The sequence below is a fragment of the Trichomonascus vanleenenianus genome, assembly GCF_965637985.1.
Source record: "Trichomonascus vanleenenianus strain CLIB 3782 genome assembly, contig: TRVA0_013S, whole genome shotgun sequence".
NCBI classification, from domain to species: domain Eukaryota; kingdom Fungi; phylum Ascomycota; class Dipodascomycetes; order Dipodascales; family Trichomonascaceae; genus Blastobotrys; species Blastobotrys vanleenenianus.
The window spans coordinates 286,609-304,894 of NW_027481874.1; the positions used below are offsets into that span (position 1 = coordinate 286,609).

The window sequence follows — 18,286 nt, forward strand, 5'->3', positions numbered from 1 at the left end:
CTATAGGCTGTTATTTGGAGAATATTTCGCTATAGGATATCCATATCACCTGGCGTACTGGATTGTTTAGATTATGTAGAGGGTTTAATTGTAGTACCAGCAGGACCCGGTTTGTTTATGCATGGAATTTTTTCCCCTTCACAACATCTTTCGCGACGCGTTCCTCGCGATACACCCTCGTTTTACCACACTTAGACCTTAACACTTGACCTTCATAGAGTAGAAGAGAAAGCTTTCTAAGCGAGTGTGTGCCATAAAAATGGGCGAAAACTTAGGAGCGATAGATCGCGCGATTAGAGCTGGTTGGGATTCCGATCAAGAGTTCGAAGATGATCCTTTTGATTTCGTTATCGAGGATGAAGACTCCGATTTTGAAATAGAGTCCACTACCAAGCGAGGCAAAAAGACCGCTGCTGCTAAGCCAGCAGCAAAGAAAGCAAAGACCACGTCAGGTACGACAACGAAGAAAAGAGCACCGTTGAAAAGCTCAGCTAATGGGAATGCCTCAGTAAATGGCGTCAATGGCAATGGAACCCCTAAAGCCAGCACGAAGAAATCCACCGCATCCCAGCAGTACCAGAAGCTATCGCAGCTGGAGCATGTATTGAAGCGTCCAGATACTTATATCGGATCGACCGAGCCCACTGAGATAAAGATGTGGGTCTATGACCGCGAAAGCGAGCGAATGGTCCACAAGGAAGTGACTATAGTTCCTGGTTTGTACAAGATTTTTGACGAAATTCTTGTCAATGCTGCGGATAACAAGATCCGTGACCCTAATATGGATACCCTTAATGTTGAAATCGACGCCGAAAATAACGTGATTTCTATTTACAATAACGGTCGCGGTATTCCCATTGAGATCCACGATAAAGAGAAAATGTACATTCCAGAGTTGATTTTTGGTAATCTCCTCACGTCGAGTAACTACGATGACGATGAGAAGAAAGTAACTGGTGGTCGGAACGGTTATGGCGCAAAGGTAAGTGAATTGCATGGCGAAACAGAATAATGATTTGCTAACAGGATAAACTAGCTGTGTAACATTTTTTCCACTGAGTTCAAGTTGGAAACTGCTGATAAAAACCAGATGAAGAGCTATGTTCAGACATGGACCGACAATATGTCTAATGTGAGCAAGCCTAAGATCTCGTATCTCAAAAAAGCGGACGAGTATACTAGAATTACCTTCAAGCCTGACCTGCAAAAGTTCAACATGGAAAAGCTTGACGATGATATCCTAGGTGTTCTCTACCGAAGGGTGTATGACTTGGCAGGTTCAGTCAATGGAATCAAAGTGAACCTCAATAAGAAGCGGCTAAAGGTTAAGAATTTCAAGGAATACGTCAACATGTTTGTTAAGGCTCTTCGACAGCAGACTGCCGAGGCCAATGGCGAAGACATCTCGGATGGCGCGTTGCCAAAGGAGACAATTGTCCACGAGCGGTTCGGCGACCGCTGGGAAGTCGCTTTTGGAGTCTCTGACGGCAATTCCTTCAATCAAGTTTCCTTCGTCAACTCGATTGCAACCACTAGCGGCGGTACCCATGTGAATTACATCGCTGATCAACTCGTGTCCAAGATCTCTGAGCTGGTTAAAAAGAAAAACCGGTCAGCGCCCATCCGTCCAGTGCAGATTAAGAACAACATGTTTCTCTTCATCAACTGTCTCATTGAGAACCCGGCTTTCACGTCGCAGACGAAGGAACAACTTACTACGAAAGTATCTGCGTTTGGCTCTAAGTGCGTTTTGTCCGACGATTTTATGAAAAAGGTGCTCAAGACATCCATCGTTGAAAATGTCATGGACGTTGCCCAGGCAAATGCTGATAAGGAGCTCAAGAAAACGGATGGTGGTAAGAAGCGACGGCTCACTGGGTTTCCCAAGCTCGAAGATGCCAACAAAGCGGGTACCAAAGAGGGCCATAAGTGTACCTTGATTCTCACGGAGGGCGATTCGGCCAAGGCGTTGGCGGTTGCCGGTCTAGCAGTTGTAGGACGAGATTATTATGGAGTGTTCCCTCTGCGAGGTAAACTGCTCAACGTACGTGAAGCGTCGCATGACCAGATTATGAAAAATGCCGAGATCCAGGCCATCAAGCAGATTATGGGCCTTCAGCACAAAAAGCACTACACCTCTAGAGATGGGCTGCGATACGGCAGTATCATGATCATGACTGATCAGGATCACGATGGTTCCCATATTAAAGGGTTGATTATCAACTTTTTAGAGACGTCATTCCCCGGATTGCTGGAGATTCCAGGCTTTTTGGTTGAGTTTATTACTCCTATTGTCAAAGTAAGCGTCATGAAGGGTAAGAGGGTTGACCGTGTTATTCCTTTCTATACTATGCCACAGTACGAGCTCTGGCGTGACACTGAAGGGAAAACATGTATATGGAAACAGAAGTACTACAAAGGTTTGGGTACCTCTGAACCCAATAGCGAAGGCCGTGAGTACTTTGCCAAGCTCGACAAGCATCTCAAGACCTTCCATCACCTTCAGCCCGGCGACAAGGGGTTCATTGAGCTCGCATTTGCCAAGAAAAATGCTGATGCGCGAAAAGACTGGCTTCGAGCATTCAAGCCGGGCACTCACTTGGATCCAGACTTGAGTGAAATTCCAATCTCCGATTTCATCAACAAGGAGTTGATTCTGTTTTCTATGGCCGATAACATACGGTCCATTCCAAACGTGCTTGATGGATTTAAACCTGGTCAACGAAAGATTTTGTACGGTTGTTTCAAGCGAAATTTGACTACTGACATTAAGGTTGCTCAGCTGGGTGGTTATATCTCTGAAAATACCGGTTACCACCACGGTGAACAGTCGCTTTATCAGACCATTGTCGGCCTCGCCCAAGACTTTGTTGGTGCCAATAACTTGTACTTCTTGATGCCACGCGGTTCTTTTGGTTCTCGTGCGGTTGGTGGTAAAGATGCATCCGCTCCGCGATATATCTTCACCGAATTGAACAAATTGACTAGAAAAGTCTTCAATCCAAACGATGATCCACTTCTCAAGTATTTGGACGACGATGAGAGTACTGTCGAGCCGGAATGGTACTTGCCAGTGTTGCCTACCTTACTTGTCAATGGTGCAGAAGGTATTGGTACGGGTTGGTCCACTAATATTCCGCCATTCAACCCGATGGACTTGGTGGATAACATTAGGAGACTAATGAATGGTGAAGACATGGAGCCTATGACGCCTTGGTTTAGGGGATGGGATGGTACTATCGAGAGAATTGCTAGCGACAAATTCCGAGTCAATGGCGTCATTGAACAGATAGACGACAGGACTGTTGAGATTACTGAGCTTCCTGCCCGGATGTGGACTCAGACCATGAAGGAATTCCTTCTGGATGCCATTGTTAAAGATAAACGTGACAAGAATGACAAGGGCTGGATTGAGGATATGACTGAAGAGCACGGCGTTAGCGTCAAGTTCGTGGTCACCATGAATAAGGCACAGATGGAAAATGCTCTTAAAGAAGGACTTTTGCAAAAATTTAAGCTCACTGCTACAATCAACTTGGGCAATATGATTGCATTTGATCCACAATGCAAGATTAAGAAGTACGACACCCCAGAGCAGATCCTCTCCGAGTTCTATTATGTACGACTTGAGTACTACCAGAAGCGAAAGGACTACATCGCGGGCAAACTCAAGAATCAGCTCGAAAAGCTTTCTCATCAGGCTCGATTTGTCAAGTTGATTATTGACAAGAAGCTCTCCGTTTCTAATCGACGAAAGGACGAACTTGTCGACGAGCTTCATCGACTCAAGTTCCCAAAGTACGACAAGAACGGAAATGCCGTGTGGGAGGAAAATGAGGAAGATTTGGAAGCTGATCGAACCGTTAACGAATTGGAGGAGATGGCAGAGCAAGATGAAGAAGCGGCTAAGATTGCTCAGGATGAGACTGTAAAAAAACCACAGGCAGCCACTTATGACTACTTGTTGGGCATGTCCCTTTGGTCCCTTACGCGAGAGCGATACGAAAAGCTCATTAAGGAACGAGATAATAAAGAATCAGAATTGAATGAACTTCTGAAGAAGAGCGCCAAGGATCTTTGGAACTTTGATCTCGACGAGTTTGTTACCCATTGGGAGGAGTTCCAGGAGGAAGATAGGGAAAAGCGTGAGGCCGTCGTTCTGGGCGCTAAGCGACCAGCTAAGAAGCGAGGCGGTGGACGAAAGAAGAAGAATGCTGATGATGATGATGATGACGAAGATTTTGTGGTAGGCAGTAAGAAGAAGCCGGCCACATCGAGAGTCAAAAAAGAGCCTGCGAAAGCGGTTCCCTCTAAGGCAGCAGCATCGTCTGCTGCGGGTAAAAAGCAGACTACCCTGTCCTTTGATGCGAAACCAGAACCACCGAAAAAGAAGTCTATTTTTGGCAATACTAGTTCAATCTTCGGCACTCCACCGTCAAAGAAGCGCGACGAGTTTGACATGGACCCTGATGACCTCTACAATGACCTCAATGCTGGATTTGGGGTCACTTCTTCTGCTAAGAAACCTTCGGTGAAGAAGAACTTTATGGACGAATTCAAGATATCTGATGATGAAGAGGATCCATTTAGTGAGATTCTCCCGAGTAAGAAGAGGGCTCCTGCTGCTACGAAGGCGTCATCGTCTAGGGCTTCATCTTCGAAACCAGTCGAGCCTAAGGCCGCAGCCAAACCAAAGGCTAAGAAGAAGGGTATCTTCGACTCTGACGAGGAAATGGAGGATAATGACATGAATGAAGTCGAAGAGATCCCGGCTCCACGACAACGTGCTCGTCGAGGAGCTGCCGCCAAAAAATCATATGTCATTGATGACTCTTCGATGGCCCTTGATAGCCAAGATGATGATTTTGTCGTTGATGATGACGACGGTGATTTTGAATGAGTGTAATTAACATATACCGTAATTTGGATTTATTGTAAGGATATATATGTTGAATCTTTCACTGATATCGGTACTTGTTAATACAGTAGGCGATACTAACCTAGATACCGGTAATAGCAGTAGGAGGTAAAGTAATAAGGGTGATCATTTAAAGTCTTTGGTGATATCGTAGTCCAAAAAATATGTTATGAAGATTTTACCCCGGAAAATTGGTATTTCATGTTGTTATCGTGTCAGTTTCTTATTCATTGAAGTAGAGCTGACCACACTTAGAGAATTACCGGTACTCTGAGTTCGTTTTCTTGAACCAGAGGGCCTAACAAGACAATTCAACTGGGATTACCGGTAGTCCCATTTACTAGTTATTTGTCGAATAGATAGAACTACTCCGACTCCTTCCTCGTACTCAAACTGGGGTCCCTAAGTTATTCAAAGGTATGCAGTATGTATAGCGAGATGCTGTGGGGCTCTAAATTACCGACAACGCGGTACCGGCATCACCAGCACCCCTGTGTCTTGTGGTGAGCCGCCCTCCCAAAGATCAGAGCGCCAACCTCATTCTACTGTATCAACATTTCTCCGCATAACAGCAAGAAGAATTGATTTGTAGAGGCTGTTAGCCCTCATTGTTCGATTTAGTAGATCGATCTAAGCATTGAATTTTTGTTTTGCATTTATTTTATAGTAAGTTCTTTCATTCGCAGTTTGGGTGTCATGCTAATGTGTATTTTCCAGTTACCGGTACCTTCGAAACAACACGCGCCATTTGAAGGGAATTCTCTGTCTCGCGAGGTGACCAGACTCCTTTGATCCAAGAAGTAAGATCCCCATTGAATAGGCTTTTCCCTGTATTTAGGCTAACTTGCTTTTGTTTTTTTGTTGTAGGATGGAGTTGAACAGTCAGGACCCTCCGAATTTGGATCCGGGGTCGAAGTTGGTCAAAGAACCGACGACGCCTCCACCACCGCCAAAGAAGCAAGAGAAAGAATATAACCATGACAGAAACCTGTCACTTCCAAGCAATATGACGTCTCCTCACCGAGAGCTTGCCCATCCTCGACCTACACGGGCGGCGACTTATTCCCGAGCTCTTCCCCCAATTAGAAAACACCACCAGCTCTCAATTGATAGGCCAAGCGGCCATCCAGCGATACCGAATATTCCTCAAGGATTGTCACTGAGACCTGTGGATACGCATACTTCTCACAGTTTTGTATTCCAGGAACAACAGGGCCAGTCTCAAGCGCTAACTGCCCCTCCGACCACCACCAGCTCCCCAGTGGCGCAATCACTAGCGATCAGTTCTCCGACTAATGCATCTCAAAGTACAGAAGTTTACGATAATTTCCCCCTGCAGACTTCGAGCGATCCGGTATTGCCGCAACAACAGCAATCCCAGGCGCTTGCACCAAATAAGTCAAAGCAACATGATCCGAAAACCCCTTCGGAATATGCACTTCATATTCTGTTTACTCAGTTTGTGAGGTATGCCGAGCGTAAGCTCAATCTTTGCTTAGGATATTCCTATGAATCGGAACCCAATATCGGGGAGATACTTGGCGAGGGGAAAGATCCTTCTTTTGATAAAATTATTGCGTCATTGGGGTATATTGCTAGACGTAAGCCAAAGCCGGTGATTGATTCTGTTATGTTTTGGCGAAAGTCAAAGTCCGAAGCGACTGCACAAGCTGCGAATAATGCACCTGGTAATGGAAACCACTCTAGAAGCGGGTCCTATATCCATGGTACTGCCACAACTCCATTGGACCCGCGAGAGGCTGCCATTCAAGCGGACAGGAAGAGTCTGGTTAGCATTTACATTCTGTGTAGAGTCCTTATGGAGATTGTCAGGCAGACTCCTCCAGAGGTGCTTGGGGACGACCTAAGCGAGAAGCTTGAGGAAATTGTGTTCAAGCAACTGCGTACCGCAGAGCCGGATCTGATTTCTGGCAGCATTATCCGTCGGGCGAATTGGAATCTGTTTGCAAAACTCCTTGGTGAGATGTCTGACTCTAGGTTTATTAGCGTGGGCGATAGGTTTATCGCAGAGTTGGAAAAGATCCCAGCAACCCAGTTGAGTAAGGAGAAAGAAGTCAGCACTCAATTGGTTATCCACGGTATGAGGTACTTAAAAATGCGGTTGTATCCAATGGATATGCTGGAGGAGTCGGCCAACTTTTTAGAGTCCTTGGCGAAGTTCTTTTCTAGAACCCAGAACATGACCATTAAATTGGCATACATGGAGGTCATATCTCAAATTTTGCTGCCCATCCCTGGAGTTGCGACCGCGGAGCTCAATCACCCTACTTGGGTTCAGGCAACTGAGTTGCTGTTCAGCAAATCTATGGAACTCATTAGTCGACCCAAGCTCTGGATTCAATGCTTCCCATTCTGCGCAACAGTATTGAGCGTTGCACCACAGGAGCTTTTCGCTAACAACTGGCTACAAATATTTGAAAACAATGCACCAAAGTTGAAGGAACGGAACAACAGGGCAACGTTCTACACAGGCGCTGCAAGATTGCTCTGGGTGTATATGTGTCGAAATACCGAGTCGCTGAACAATACAACGAAAAAGCTTGATATAATCACAAGGACTGTTTTGGGATCATCAAATAAGAAGGCATGGACGGTGTCTGACCCGTATGTCAACCCACCCTGCGTTAATCTCATTCGAGTTGCTGCATATGGTTATCGCCAATATGTCCTGGAAAACCTTATATTCCAATTCCTGCTTAATAATGCAAATGGAAGCAGTGAAGTGCATTCGCTTGATGCTCTTATTCCAGAGCGCTCTATTATCGCTATCAAGGCATTTGTCGAGATTCTTACCGATGTTGAATCCGGCGAACGTCCACCTTTCCCCACGGATGATTTGTTAACAGAAATGGTTAAGGATCCGAGGATCAAGGACCCTGCTATAGCACCCAAGCCGTTTGGCGCGTTGCTGGAGGTTTACGAAAAATTCAGTCGAGCCCTTTACCAGTTGCTGACGCTATGCGACACTCAATTTGGCGCGAATAGGAGAGCGACAGAGGAGCGTTCACAGCCGTCCAAGGCACCTATCGGTGTTTCATTCCACTTTGGCAGCGACAGCTCTTCCCAGAATCAGCGATCTCTTCTTGTTGATCTATTTTGTGTTATTATTGAGAGCTTCCCATGGACCTTAGCCAACGATGGAACATACAGCAAAGTGATTGAGACCCTCTGCCGAAATACGATTCATTCCAATTCCAAAGTCTCGCTGGCTGCTATTAGATCTCTTAAGGTGTTGGCGCAAACTAGAGATACACGGGTGATAGTTGTTACATTCTCTAAGTTACTTTTCTCCTATGATGAGAAGCTCTTTACTGCGTATGATCCCTCTGCGTCTAGTAGTTCTGACTACGAAAGGCTTCTGAGAGTATACGTTGAGCTGCTTGAGATTTGGGTCGAGAAAATTGGAAGTTCTGCGAAGAAAGAGTCTACTACTTCTACTGCCGCTACTCAGCTGAATCGTGGTGATTCTCCATTCAACTTTAATGGCAACAATCTGAGTCCACCGGAAGAAGAGAAACGCCCAGGCGGAGATGATGCAATTATGAATAGCTGGTGGCCATCAATTGAAGAGGTCGAAGGTAATGGACTCTACTTTTTGTGCTCCCAAGATCGCGTTATTAGGCATCTTGCTATAAAGATCTTGAGACTGACCGCTGAGTTTGACAAGGCAATTCGGCAACATGAGGAACATATTGAACGTACTTCAAACCATTCGCGTCGTCCATCAAAGAGCTCCATGGCTGCTCCTTGCCGATTGATTAACTATCTGGAGAGAGCTGATGTTGCAGAAATATTCGAGAGCTCAAATCCGCCTATCGCCTTAAGCATGCCCGAGCGAACCCGACTTCAAAAGTTGAGCAGCAAGAAAAAAGAATCTCTCATTAAGGTCGCCGAATCGGACTACGGCGTTGATACGGCACTTTGGCTGAAAGCATTTCCATCGTTCGTCAAAGTATGCTTCCTTGATTACCCGATCCCTATTGCAATTGCACGAAATGTCGTATGCGTCCGTTTGGTTAAAATGCACGATGTTGTACTAGAGTATATGCGTGCGGACTCTTCAGGTTATGGCAGCCATGGATTCCTGGCGAAGCACTCAATGCGGACTCACCCTGAAGTTGTTGTGGAGCAGTGGCGGATCTACTTGATTGTTGCATGCTTGACGTTGACATTGACTGACGAACAAAAATTGCATGTTCCTGACAGTCACAGTCATCATAGCAGGAAAAAGTCTGTTCAAAAGGTCACTATTCACCACCAGCGCATTACCTCTGTTCGATCGGTGTTTAGAATGGTTATTCCTCTCCTTGGTGTAGATAATCCCGTCATTCGAGATGCGATTGTTACTGGAATTGCTTGCATTAATGTTAACATTTATCGGGCACTGCTTGAATGCATGCAGCCAGCAATTGAAGGATGGAAGAGTGAAAGTAAGAAAGCTGTTGCTTCTAGTCAGGCATATGGGCGGCAATATTCAGCGCCTAGACGAGATTCCAGCACTGGCTACCGTCAGGACAGGGTGATTACTGAAATTGCACACGCTTTTAAGGTCACTTCGTATTATCTTTCTGACCCAATGATATTTGATGATGAATGGGTAATCACGGTACTCATTGGATTTTTGGATGATCTAACTACTTTCTTGTTTACAAGTACCGTCCAGACTAGCTGGGATTATCAAAAGCTGCGTCGATATTATTGCGGTATTGTGGAGAACCTACTTATGGGTGTCAACCAAAGCAAGAAAAATATCGGATTGCTGACGTTTGAAACTCGAGTGAAGTACTTCCGGCTCATTGAAGAATGGTGCGAGTTCCGTCAGCATAATACTCTTGCGCGTGACAGAGAGGCGATAATGAAGCAAGCGGCATTGAACACTACCAAGGATTCTCGGGAGAAGAACATGGTATTAGCATCTATGGAACTGGAAAAGCGCAAATCCGAGATGGCTATTATGAATGCCATGGCTGCACTCTGTGCTGGTCCGATCCAGAAGGTTGTTACCGATTGTGCAAATGGAATTCAAAATACTAGCTCTTTCAATGTAGAGGGTATTCTTGGATGGATAAACAACTTGCTGACAAATTCCAGGGATGATTTGCAAGTGGTTGGTCGCAAAGCACTAAGGAACCTACTGGAATACAACCCAGAGCATAAATCGATATTTGGTGAAGCTGTGGCTAATTGCTACAAGATGTTCCCGGACCCTAAAACAGCGAGAAGCTACTTCAAAACGGTTGCAGAGGTCCTCTTGAGCAATCCGGAGTATCCTTGTGAGGTTAGACAAGCATTGACGCTTGGATTATTTAAGACTGGTGATGAGGACTTTGAAATACGTTCCCTGGCGGGCAAGCTCCTCTACGCTACAGAGACGCGGTTTTATGTGAAGTCCTGTATGCATGAGTTTGAGACCAGTGTTGTGAGCCGTTCGCCAACTATCTACAAGCGCGTTTTGTTTAGCTTGTCAACACGTTTTGCAAACGATCATCCCCAGGACGCATTCATGATCTTTTCCGAAATGTCAATGTTCTTCCATCGAGTAAGCGATATGTCACGAAGAGATATTCTCTCTGTTTTGCTGCCATGGGTTCAGATTGTCGAATTGCAGATGGATGGCAATGATCAGCAGCAGCCAAATGCGAGTGCAATGATGGTGCTATGCAATTTATTGGAAATTACTGTTGCATTCAGCGATCGGATTAACAATGAAGTTGAGGCCTTATGGGTGGCACTCGCGAACGGTTTGTATCCGAACAACTTGAATGTCATTCTCGACTTTGTTGTTCGGCAGAGTTTGGCTAAACGGGACCCTACTTTTGTGCAGTATGCTCGAAAGATAGTGTTATACTTGGCTAGTAGCATTCCAGGTCATGCTCTTTTGGACACACTTGTTGGTTACCTAGTTCCGAAGTCCATGATCCCTGTGCATCCAGAAGAGTTGGATGCAGAGGAAGCCAAGAAAATGTATCCGTATGTTGCTGAGATGGATGACTTCTTGCCGATAAGAGGAAAGGAGATATCCCTCTCCCAATGTCAGTTGGCAATCATTCTATTGGTCGACCTTATGATTACTCCGAATGATACAGTGCAAACGAATCTGCCGCTGATACTCCATGTTGCGATTGCGTTGTTCGATCATTATATCCCCATTGTCTCGGATCAGGCCAGGGAGATGTTGGTGTTGATTGTCAATGGTTATACTCCCCTTGAAGCAGGCAGGGAGAGATTTTTGGAAAAGCTGCGACAGGGTGACACAAAGCTTCAATGGGCCTATGACGATTTGAACAGTGATAAGGACGGGGCTCGTACTCCACCGTCGATGAATATCTTAATCACGCAGGTGCTGGACTATCTAACGGCAAGTATGCCTGATATTAGGAAGCTTTGGGCTAGAATTGCGTTACATTGGGCTACTGCTTGCCCCGTGCGCCACATTGCCTGCCGCTCCTTCCAGATTTTCCGGTGTTTGCTCTCGTATATGGACCAAGGTATGCTGGCGGACATGCTTGCCCGATTGTCCAATACTATTTCTGACTCTACCCCCGATATTCAAGGATTTGCGATGCAGATTCTAATGACGCTCAATGCGGTCGCAGCAGAAACCCCGTCGGAGGAGCTTATTAACTATCCTCAGTTATTCTGGGCGGCTGTCGCCTGCCTCAATACTGTTCATGAAGAAGAGTTCATCGAGGTACTGTCCATTTTGGAGAAGTTCTTATCAAAGATCGACCTCAATTCGCCGGATACAGTATCTTGCTTAGTGTCTGTGTTTCCGAATAAATGGGAAGGAGAGTTCCAAGGGTTGCAGCAAGCACTTCTTCCTGGCTTGCGGTCGTCTAATTCGTGGGAACAGACACTTGTCGTGCTTGAAAAGCTGAATAAGCTGGAGCCCAACGAGATCGTTGGAAGCTCGCACAAGTTGGCTCTGGCTATTTGCACCAATATGCCACGATATTTACATGCGCTTGAGATGGGTGAAATTACCCCTGAGGTCGTCGCTTCGGCGGAGGTGTTGAGGGAGTGCTGTGATAAGAACGGTCAGCCTGGTCTATCTAGAATTCTTTCCTCTCTCGCCAACAATCGGTTTAGGACCAAAAAAGACTTCCTGATTCAAACGGTTCAAGCTATCCAGACTAATTTCTTCCCTGATGCTGAGGTGGTCGTTCTTTCGTTCTTCTTGGGTATCCTTTCCAACCGCATTAGATGGGTGCGAGAAGAAACCATGGAGATACTAAAGTTAATATTCCCGATGGTAGACATGAAGCGCGAAGAGTTCTCTGGTGTGGGAGCTGATTTAATTTCTCCTTTGCTACGACTGCTCCGAACGGATTTTGCGGAGCAAGCTCTATCTGTTTTGGATGAGGCATCCAGCATATCAGCTTCTAAGATGGACAAGCATGTGCTCCGGATGAGTTTAGGTAACCGCACCCTGCGAAAGGAGTATGAGCGCACGGCCACCTTGTTCGGCATTCCAGATGAAAGTGGCTGGTCTGTTCCTCAACCAGCTATCACAGCCAGTATCACCAGGAATAATGTTCATGCGGTCTTTTACACCTGTGCGTCCTCTAGTGTTTACTCTAATCAGGATGCAAATGCTGATGAATTCCAGTTCCATAAGGAGGAAGCATATGGATACGGTATGGACAGGACTGATGGAACACCATTTGCTGATGACGGATCTATGAACCAGATGTGGACGGCGCTGGATAACTTGGATTCGTTCTTTGCGAGCAACATGAAGAAGAAGCCTTCATCCAATAGGGCGTATCATGCTCATAGTGTCTCGGTCACCGATACAGATGCTAGTGTCGACAATGCTATTGATCCTGTCGAGTCTGCTCCACAGCTTTACGACAAAAAGGTTTCTATCATTCTAAACAGGTCGTTGGCAAGAACTCCCTCCACCACGTCCTTCAAGACCTCTCTGGCTGATTCGTTTGGAGGCGGAGGGGAATATTACCATAACAGTTCGAACTACACCCAGTATAGCAGTGACAGTTTTGGTGCTTCTCGGTTGGCCTATCCACAGATTCGTAACCTGTCATCAAAAAGGCGACAGATTGTTGAATTTGGACGCGAAGAGCTCGGCGGATTTGGCGATGATGAGGCTAACGGGGACGCAGACGATGAAGAGTTTGTCCGGGATGACAGTTATAACTCATTTGATACAATTAGGTACCCAGACCACAGCAACAAGTCATCCCCCAGCCTAAAATCTCCTGTCGCGACACCTCCACATCCGCCTGCTGTCCAGTATACGGCGAATGATCGAAAGACCCCAGTGTCGAATGAGAGCTCCTTCCGACTTGAAAGCTTGCTCAAGGGTGCGTCTACCATTGGCAAGAAGAAAAAGTCTGGGGATAAGTCAAAAAAAGAAGGTAAGTCCAAGAAAGAAGACAAGACGAAAAAGGAGGACAAACACAAGCATGAGGAAAAGTCAAAAAAGGAAGACAAGAAGGACAAGAAAAAGGACAAGAAGAGCCGAGACCAGTTAAGGAAGCGCGACGATCTTGAGGAGTGTCGATCGGAGTCCTCATCTACTAGTGCTGCTTCTGCGACCGCTATTTCTTACAATAATAATGGCGGTACATATTTGGCTGGCGTTGGAAGCAGTACAGCGAGTAGTTCTCCGAGGATGCCTTCTTCTAGTCAAGGGAGCGGGTTCCAGCAGCACAAACAGTCTTACAACAGCAGCGATCCGGAGAAGAACCCATATCACCCCAGTCATTCCACCTTCCAATTTCCTTAATTATTGTTTAATCTATTAATGCAACGAATTATGCCTAATACTTTATCGATTAATGATTAGACTTCAAATAATGTAACAAGTACCGGTAAACCGGTAATCGTTATCTGCTGTTCTTGATGCAGTTTATTAAGTCAGCTTGTCTACATTAAGACCGTACACCTTACTGGTGACCAATTGGCTAACAGAAGTAGTCGATGATGCAAAAAAATTAGCAGCGTTCTTTTTTTTGGCAAAGTCGTCAGCCCATTCGACTTCAACGCCATTATGCTTTTCAAGGACATCTTTAGTCGTTTGCCAAGAGAAACGCACTACTTTACTCCAGCCAAACACAGGGTCGACATTTGATTTTAGCCAAGTCGATGTCTTGCCGTCTGAGGGATAACCGCTACCCCAGGTCCCATTACTTTCGTCAATAGTTATCAAAGATGCATCTCTAGTAACTTTAGCGCAGATGGATGCGGCTGACACAATTGGGTACAGTGAGTCTGCTTTTTTAGCTACCGTTATTTTGATTCCAGGGAATCTCATTGAAAGCTTTGCTTGGTATTTCTCTGGTGGGCCAACGGTGTCGACGTATATTTCAGCGATCTTCACCCGGAGATCGAGAACTTTCTGGATCAAAGCCATTGTAGTATCGTGGGCCTGTTGGTTTAAGTTGTATTGAAACTGGTTTTCCGGGCGTAACATGCCGCTACTAATATCTCTTGCCGTCATAATTGTGGATGCCCATCCAATGTTCGATTTAAGCTCTTCATCGTTGCATATTCTTTCCAGCAACGCTGATCTGGTTTCGTGGTTCAAAACCTTCGAGTCGGCAAAACCGACTTTGGCCAAATCCTCTTTAAAAGATATAGGGCAGTAGCTGAGAGCATAGACCATAGGGCCTAGGACGGGTCCTCGTCCGGCCTCATCAACACCTAGGATGCACGGTTCAGCGGGATTGGCTTTGATCACCGCTGGCACTTCAGTCAAATAAGTATGAGTGCTGTGAATGTTACAATTCGCTAGATCCGGAAGCGATGGCGGTATGAACGGCACGTTTTCTTTTGTCTCTTCGACCGTCACATCTGCTCCAGTCATGTTCGCTTATCCTTTGGCTTTAGGACTAAATGGACAAACGCGTCCTGCATTTTTCAATTTACGCGTTGGGGCAGTTTATTTCACTTAATATTGTTAAAATACCAAACTTATTCCGCATATGCGTGCACGCGCAAATGCTGAATGGCTAAAGATTATAACTGGTAAACAGAATAAAGTTAAATACTCCGTTATCTATGAGTAGTAAGAGCTATCAAGCAATGTTTAAGCCATGTTTGTGGAGAATAAGTATTGTGCGCTGCGGGTGCACTTACAGTCGCTTTGCCCAAACTATGTGAGTACCCTTCTCAGCAGTCAACAGACCGTCCTGATCAACATCGCCGGGTCTGATGGCACCCTCAAGGATCTCGTTCAATTCCTTCTGGACAGCCTGCTTCTTTTCATCTGGGAGGCTGGTGATAAAGCTTCGCGATTCCCAGTATGGCCATAGGAAGTCCTTGGCGACTTTCTTCTGGAAATGGAAATGCTTTTCATGGTAAGGCGTCTCGAAAACCGACTGGTTCTCAAACGCCTTAGTCCACCATTGCAGATGGTACTGAGGCACGTCGCCACGATGGCTGTAAATATAATCAGTAGTTTGCTTTTGCCAGTGGTCAGAAGGAAGCTGATCGACACTCTCGTAATTCCAGATAAGACCAATATATCCGCCTGGTTTGACAACCCGCCCCAGCTCGGCAACCGCCTCCGTGTCAGCAAACCAGTGGAACGCCTGAGCAATGAGAATTGCATCGGCGGACGCGTCTTTGAATGGCAGCTTGTAGCTATCGCCTTGGATACAGGGAATATTGGGGAAGTTCTTCTTAAACGATGCGATCATCCCTTTTGAAGGCTCACAAGCCGTCAATTTGTATCCTCTGTTCTCAATGGCCTTTGTGAACTTGCCAGTGCCCGATGCAAGCTCAATGACTGTAGAGCCTTCCTTGAGGTTAATCTCGGAGACGAGGGTGTCTACGGCGTCAGAAACAAAATTCTGACGGACCTTGTCATAGAGTTCGTGGTTCTTATCGTAAGAGCCGGTGGAGAAGGTATTGACAGGCATTTTACTAACAATTACTGAGCATGAAGAGAAGAGTGGTTGATTTTGGTTTATATGCCTCTAGGTCTGTAGGAGGGGTACGCGCGGGGTATGTACGCCAAAACTCATATCCGATATCGGAGTTCGACAGTCATATACTGCGAAAGTCCGAGACGACCAATTTCCCTGCCGCCTCGCACATTCCACATGGAGGATCAGATCGTCTGTTGAACTGTTGTGTTGGGGGCAGTGTAAGGCTCGACTGATAGAACGTATGCAAATTCATTCGACTCATATGCAAGTGTTTCGAGTGGAACCACTGTCATGATGGAGTATGGCTCAAGGCTGCTGATTTTGGCCAAGACATCTTGTAAAGTATTCTATTGGTAGATATTATCAATTGCTGTAGTGGATCCCATATCATGTACTACCTACTGTAGTGTACATGCGATGTTGTTTCTTATTGTGTCTTTAAGCTGACGCCATGTTGACAGAGTATGGCAAGCCCGCGTCAGGACTTCTGTTGCGTTTGTATACACCAACGGTTCGGCATATCACACTGTCAGGCTAAGGGGGGAGGGGGGATATGCTAGGGATGACTGTATTTAGTTCGCAGGGCGGTGCAAAGTTCGGGGACCGAACCGTTGCGTGCGAACCAGGTATCTGAGTGTCGACACTTAAAGTTCTATAGAAAAAGAAGATTATTTACAAGACATTACTGGTAGTTGACAGTCTTAACTCCTCCAAAAGTAAGGACCTGTTCTATCCGCTTGGAGCCTGTGAGCAACATACACAACCGATCAATCCCCAGCCCCCATCCACCAGTTGGCGGCAATCCCCATTTCAATGCGTCTACATAGCCGATATCCGAAATGGCGTTAGGGTCCGCAGTGTTTTCCTGTTCCATGAAGTTCTGGAGTTGAACATGAGGCGAGTTCTCCTCCTCATAGGCATTGGCGTATTCCTTCTCCTGGATAAATAATTCAAACCGTCGAGAAATGCGTCGCGGGATGCCATTAATGATAACAGTGGTCGACTTGGCCAGAGGAGCCATAACTTGCGGATGATTGATGATAAACGTCGGCTCCTGGCACAAAGGCTCGAGGAAGTGCCCCGCAAGCTTGTCGAGAAGCTGAGCCGCATCTATGTCGGCCGAGCTACTTAGTTCATCCGATTCGGGGAGCCGCACCTCGTTGCAGTATGCAATCAGGTTGTCTATAGTTAGTTCTTCGGGCAGAGTTTGTCTGGTAATGCTTTCGAGCGAACCAATAAAGTCAATGCGCTTGAACGGCTGTGTAAAGAGGGGCGATAGTGTGGTTAGCTGAGCCTGGAGGGAAGGATAGGAGTCGGTGACTCGATTAACAATGTCTCGCAGCATAGATTCGGTAAGGTTAATAAGCTCGTCCAGCGACGTGTACGATTGGTAAAACTCGCACGTAGTAAATTCTGGGTTGTGCGTCGCGTCAATGCCCTCATTTCTAAAGCACTGACCAATTTCAAACACCTGCTCGAACCCCGACACGACAAGTCTCTTGAGCCACAGCTCAGGCGCGATCCTGAGCGCCAAGTTAACGCTTTTGCCGTCAGATGACAATGCAGTAGATGAAGTAGTGAATGGACTTGCAGCGGCTCCTCCGGCTCTAGTAGATATCATCGGAGTTTGAACTTCAAGGAACCCGCGCCCGGTAAGGAACTGTCTTATGCATGCAATAACGGTAGACCGAATGAGAATAATCTCTCGCGCCTCTTTGTTGACAATGAAGTCGACCACTCGATTATGCTGTCTTGTCGTCTGGTCAACGAGGTTCGTGGGGAGCGGGTGCAGACACGGCGATGCGAGTTGGATAGTTCGGTCTGCGAGCAGGGAAAACTCACCGCTCTTCGTTCTCCAGGGGAACCCGGTTGCAATGACATGGTCGCCACGTCGAAGAAGCCTATGGCTTTCGTTGGCTTCTTTCTTATCTACAATGCCATACCCAGCAAGGCGCTTCAAGTTGACCACGATCTGGACTCTCGAAGAGTCTTGAACAATGTCTACAAAGAGCAGGCCCTTCCCTGCCCTCCTTATGCTTTCGATTCGGCCACTAATGACTACAGGGTTTTTCACCACGGGGTCGCTTGTGTGCTCTGTGTGGGGTTCGTACCGGCGTTTAAACTCCCTCAGTCGCAGTTTGTCGTTACCCCGAGGGATCATTGAGTCTATCAGAGGATACAGGGGCCTTTTGCCGGCCTTATCTTCGGTGAGGAGAGTGCTATTACGGGCTGCGAAGTCCGCCGCCTCATTGTCGCTTGTGAGGGTCGATTTCTTATTTTCGTACACTGATTTCGAGTACCATCGACTCATCTGCACTAATGCTGTAGGCCGCCGCACGCCACAGGCGAGAATGGGGCGACTGCACCGACCTAATAGCATTCTTCCACCAAGTATGCCTCTGGTGAGGAAAATAATAAAAAAAAAAGTAAAAAAAATTAGCCTACCAAAGGG

The 18,286-nt window shown here is 46.3% G+C and overlaps 5 protein-coding genes across 5 annotated transcripts; 2 read left to right on the forward strand and 3 right to left on the reverse strand.

Annotated features, from left to right (window-relative positions):
• Positions 1-259: 259 nt before the first annotated feature.
• Positions 260-4,900, forward strand: TOP2 (DNA topoisomerase 2; the record flags this gene model as incomplete). Its single annotated transcript, XM_076684203.1, has 2 exons — positions 260-982; positions 1,037-4,900. The coding sequence occupies 2 exons, from the start codon at positions 260-262 to the stop codon at positions 4,898-4,900; spliced, it is 4,587 nt and encodes a 1,528-aa protein (XP_076541678.1).
• A 653-nt stretch (positions 4,901-5,553) lies between these two features.
• On the forward strand, positions 5,554-13,688 carry TAO3 (Tao3p; the record flags this gene model as incomplete). The annotated part of the gene is made up of 3 exons (XM_076684204.1): positions 5,554-5,584; positions 5,636-5,718; positions 5,786-13,688. Exon 3 carries the CDS (start codon positions 5,787-5,789, stop codon positions 13,686-13,688), a length of 7,902 nt encoding a protein of 2,633 aa, XP_076541679.1. The 5' UTR covers positions 5,554-5,584; positions 5,636-5,718; position 5,786.
• Positions 13,689-13,814: 126 nt separating this feature from the next.
• Positions 13,815-14,768, reverse strand: RNH201 (ribonuclease H2 catalytic subunit RNH201; the record flags this gene model as incomplete). Its single annotated transcript, XM_076684205.1, has 1 exon — positions 13,815-14,768. One exon carries the CDS (start codon positions 14,766-14,768, stop codon positions 13,815-13,817), a length of 954 nt encoding a protein of 317 aa, XP_076541680.1.
• A 268-nt stretch (positions 14,769-15,036) lies between these two features.
• On the reverse strand, positions 15,037-15,825 carry TRVA0_013S02960 (class I SAM-dependent methyltransferase; the record flags this gene model as incomplete). Its single annotated transcript, XM_076684206.1, has 1 exon — positions 15,037-15,825. The coding sequence occupies one exon, from the start codon at positions 15,823-15,825 to the stop codon at positions 15,037-15,039; it is 789 nt and encodes a 262-aa protein (XP_076541681.1).
• A 691-nt stretch (positions 15,826-16,516) lies between these two features.
• MSK1 (lysine--tRNA ligase MSK1) lies at positions 16,517-18,145 on the reverse strand (the record flags this gene model as incomplete). Its single annotated transcript, XM_076684207.1, has 1 exon — positions 16,517-18,145. The coding sequence occupies one exon, from the start codon at positions 18,143-18,145 to the stop codon at positions 16,517-16,519; it is 1,629 nt and encodes a 542-aa protein (XP_076541682.1).
• Between the last annotated feature and the right edge of the window lie 141 nt (positions 18,146-18,286).